This window comes from Acyrthosiphon pisum, chromosome X (assembly GCF_005508785.2).
Source record: "Acyrthosiphon pisum isolate AL4f chromosome X, pea_aphid_22Mar2018_4r6ur, whole genome shotgun sequence".
Classification (NCBI taxonomy): Eukaryota; Metazoa; Arthropoda; class Insecta; order Hemiptera; family Aphididae; genus Acyrthosiphon; species Acyrthosiphon pisum.
In genome coordinates this window covers 128,614,352-128,617,102 of record NC_042493.1, presented here as the reverse complement: position 1 = coordinate 128,617,102, position 2,751 = coordinate 128,614,352, and the positions used below count along the sequence as shown (strand labels likewise).

Sequence of the window (2,751 nt, the reverse complement as noted above, 5' to 3'; positions counted from 1 at the left end):
TTGTTTTAAAATATTTATAAATTATGCATTGGTGCTTACAAAATTGTCCATGAATACCTGCTTCACATGAACAAACACCAATATTTGGTTCAACACAATACATCATTTTTTTATTTTTTTCACTTGGGACATAAAATTCTTCATTGTCTACAGTAATATCTTCTTTGGTGATATAATCAGTTTGTTTAATTAATTTTTTAAAAAACAGCCGAGCAGTAGAATTTCTTTCATTTGAAAATTCTGAAAATTTTTTTTTATAGTATTCCTCCAATTTTGTACAACAAAAGTCAATCAATGAAATTACATTGTATGCTTTCACACGACCTAATACGTTTTCCTTAAAAATTCTCACTGATACTTCGCTAAAATTGTTGGTTTGGTGGCCTCTATTAGTATGATCCCTCCAAGCTAAACACCAGTTTTCTTTGTATTTCCAATGATGCACAGTGATATATTTTTGCCACATAGGATAGTTACTTCTAATATTCATAGTTTCGACATATTTTTCTTGTGCCTCTTCATAAGTTTGTGCATATAACATTTTTCTAAAAGCATGCATCATAGAAGTGCGATCTTCTTTTTTAATATTATTTTTACTGTCCCAAAGCCATCTCCAAACTAATCACAAAACACATCAATGATAATAATATATATATAGAATAAATTCTTAATGTAAATAATTAAACATAAATATTTTATTACCATAATTACTCCTTGACCAGTACGGGGTCCTAGGTTAAGTACTCTCCACTGATCATGCCAATTTTGTACGCATCGATATGTTGGATTGATTCTACCATTCGCAAAATCTTCAATAGGTGTATTTGACATTGTTAAAATACTCTCATGATATCTATAAATAATAAAATAATACAAATATTTTTTGTGTATACCGAGGTTGATAAAATACATTTAAACAAAAATATAAATAATAACTTTCACTAAAAATACTAACTGAATCAGTGGTCAGTTTTAATTGTTGTTAACATTAGAAATGGAAAAATTATATATTTAAATTTTGCCCAAATAATTACATTATAAATATTATACAATCAAATGATGTTTTATTAACATCAAATAACACTATTATGAAAAATTAACATAAATTGTACTTTTAAACTGTCATATTACTATTATTATATATTTACCGTAATGCATCTGATATTGTCATCCCATCATAAAAATACTCTTCAAAAGTTTTTCTTAAATGTATATCTGGATTCAAATAACGTAGCGCTTCAGCAGTATTAATATTATGATTATGAGTATTTGAGATAGTAATCATACCTAAGTAGTTATTCTATAAACATAAAATATTAAATGTAGTTATTAGTAGGTATTTAAAATTTTAATTTTTCAGTAAATTATTTAAATTTATTAACTAAAATATGATTATTAATATTAATATTATTATAATTATAATTTAATGATATACCTACCGATTTGTACAAATTATATTAATTTTCTTGTTAAATTAAGAATTACACAATATTTTCAAACCTACAATTTAAATGTAATTATTAACATTTTAGTTAATGTTTTACTCACCTTTACAAATGGATCACTTTTTCTAGTAGATACAGTGTCTACTTTCACAACAATTTTAATAGATGCTTTACAATCAGTATTCTTTGATTGACCTTTTTTGTTTAATGTTCTGTCCACTTTATGGTGAGAACTATGGTGACAAATATAATTTTTTCTGTAAATTAGTATCATAAAATATTTAAATTACATTTCTGATTCATAAATATAATAATTTGTTTACACAATAATATTTACTAGGTAGCTATTTACTTGCATTGAATATATTTTCCATTAGGAACTGTTGTTCGTACATTCCACCTAGTATTAGTCTTTGTAGAAAATTCTGCTACCCACTTTCCTATATCGTGCATATCATTTAAATTCGACCGAACAATAGTTATTGAGCAATTTTTTACAATAATATTTTTAAAAGAGGAAGGCAAATCATCACAATTTATAGAAAGATTCATTTTTAAATTAATTTATGGAATACTCAATTAGTCAATTACACAACGTATTGTACAAAAACTATGAAGAAAATACACCATGTCACTTATTACCACCCTAATCATGTAATTTGTTATCACATATTAGATATTTACAACAGAACCTAGGGGTTTCTACAAAATTCCATAAACTGAGTTACTAAAAATAGATAGTTTATTATTTAATAAATATATGATTTATAAATTATAAATAATAATAATATTAACTATACAATTCATATGTACAAATTATACATAAAAAATAAAAATAATAAAAGTTTTTGATTGAAACAGCATCAATTTTACAAGGTTAAATAGACAATAAAGGTTACAAAATTGCAACTCATCCTATAAGCAAATAAGCTTGAATGTGAACCTGCTTCAACAGAACAAAGTAATAATTTAATTTAATTGATAATAGTAATAATAATAATTTAAATATTTTTTCGCGCCATGTTAAACCAATGAGAAAGCCGTATTTCCGTATGGGTTTTATTTGATGTGCAGAATGGTAATATGCGCCCAGGGGCCAACGTTTTAAAAGAGGCCCCTGTACGAAAAAAAAAATAGTTTATTATGTGCATTATGTTTATAATGTATATGTTATTTAATATAAGGTACCTGTTATAATAAATATATATATAGATATTAGGTACTTTGCAATAAATAATGTATCATTTTATTTATAAACTAGAATGTATGAGCTTTTTTCTTCGCTAAATAATCATCGGTTTTTAAG

The 2,751-nt window shown here is 24.8% G+C and overlaps 1 protein-coding gene across 1 annotated transcript; it reads right to left on the bottom strand.

Annotated features, from left to right (window-relative positions):
• Positions 1-617: 617 nt before the first annotated feature.
• Positions 618-2,522, bottom strand: LOC115035130. The gene is made up of 4 exons (XM_029492799.1): positions 1,798-2,522; positions 1,549-1,702; positions 1,149-1,300; positions 618-853 (listed from the first exon to the last, which is right to left on the bottom strand). The coding sequence occupies exons 1-4, from the start codon at positions 1,995-1,997 to the stop codon at positions 619-621; spliced, it is 741 nt and encodes a 246-aa protein (XP_029348659.1). The 5' UTR covers positions 1,998-2,522; the 3' UTR covers position 618.
• Positions 2,523-2,751: the final 229 nt, after the last annotated feature.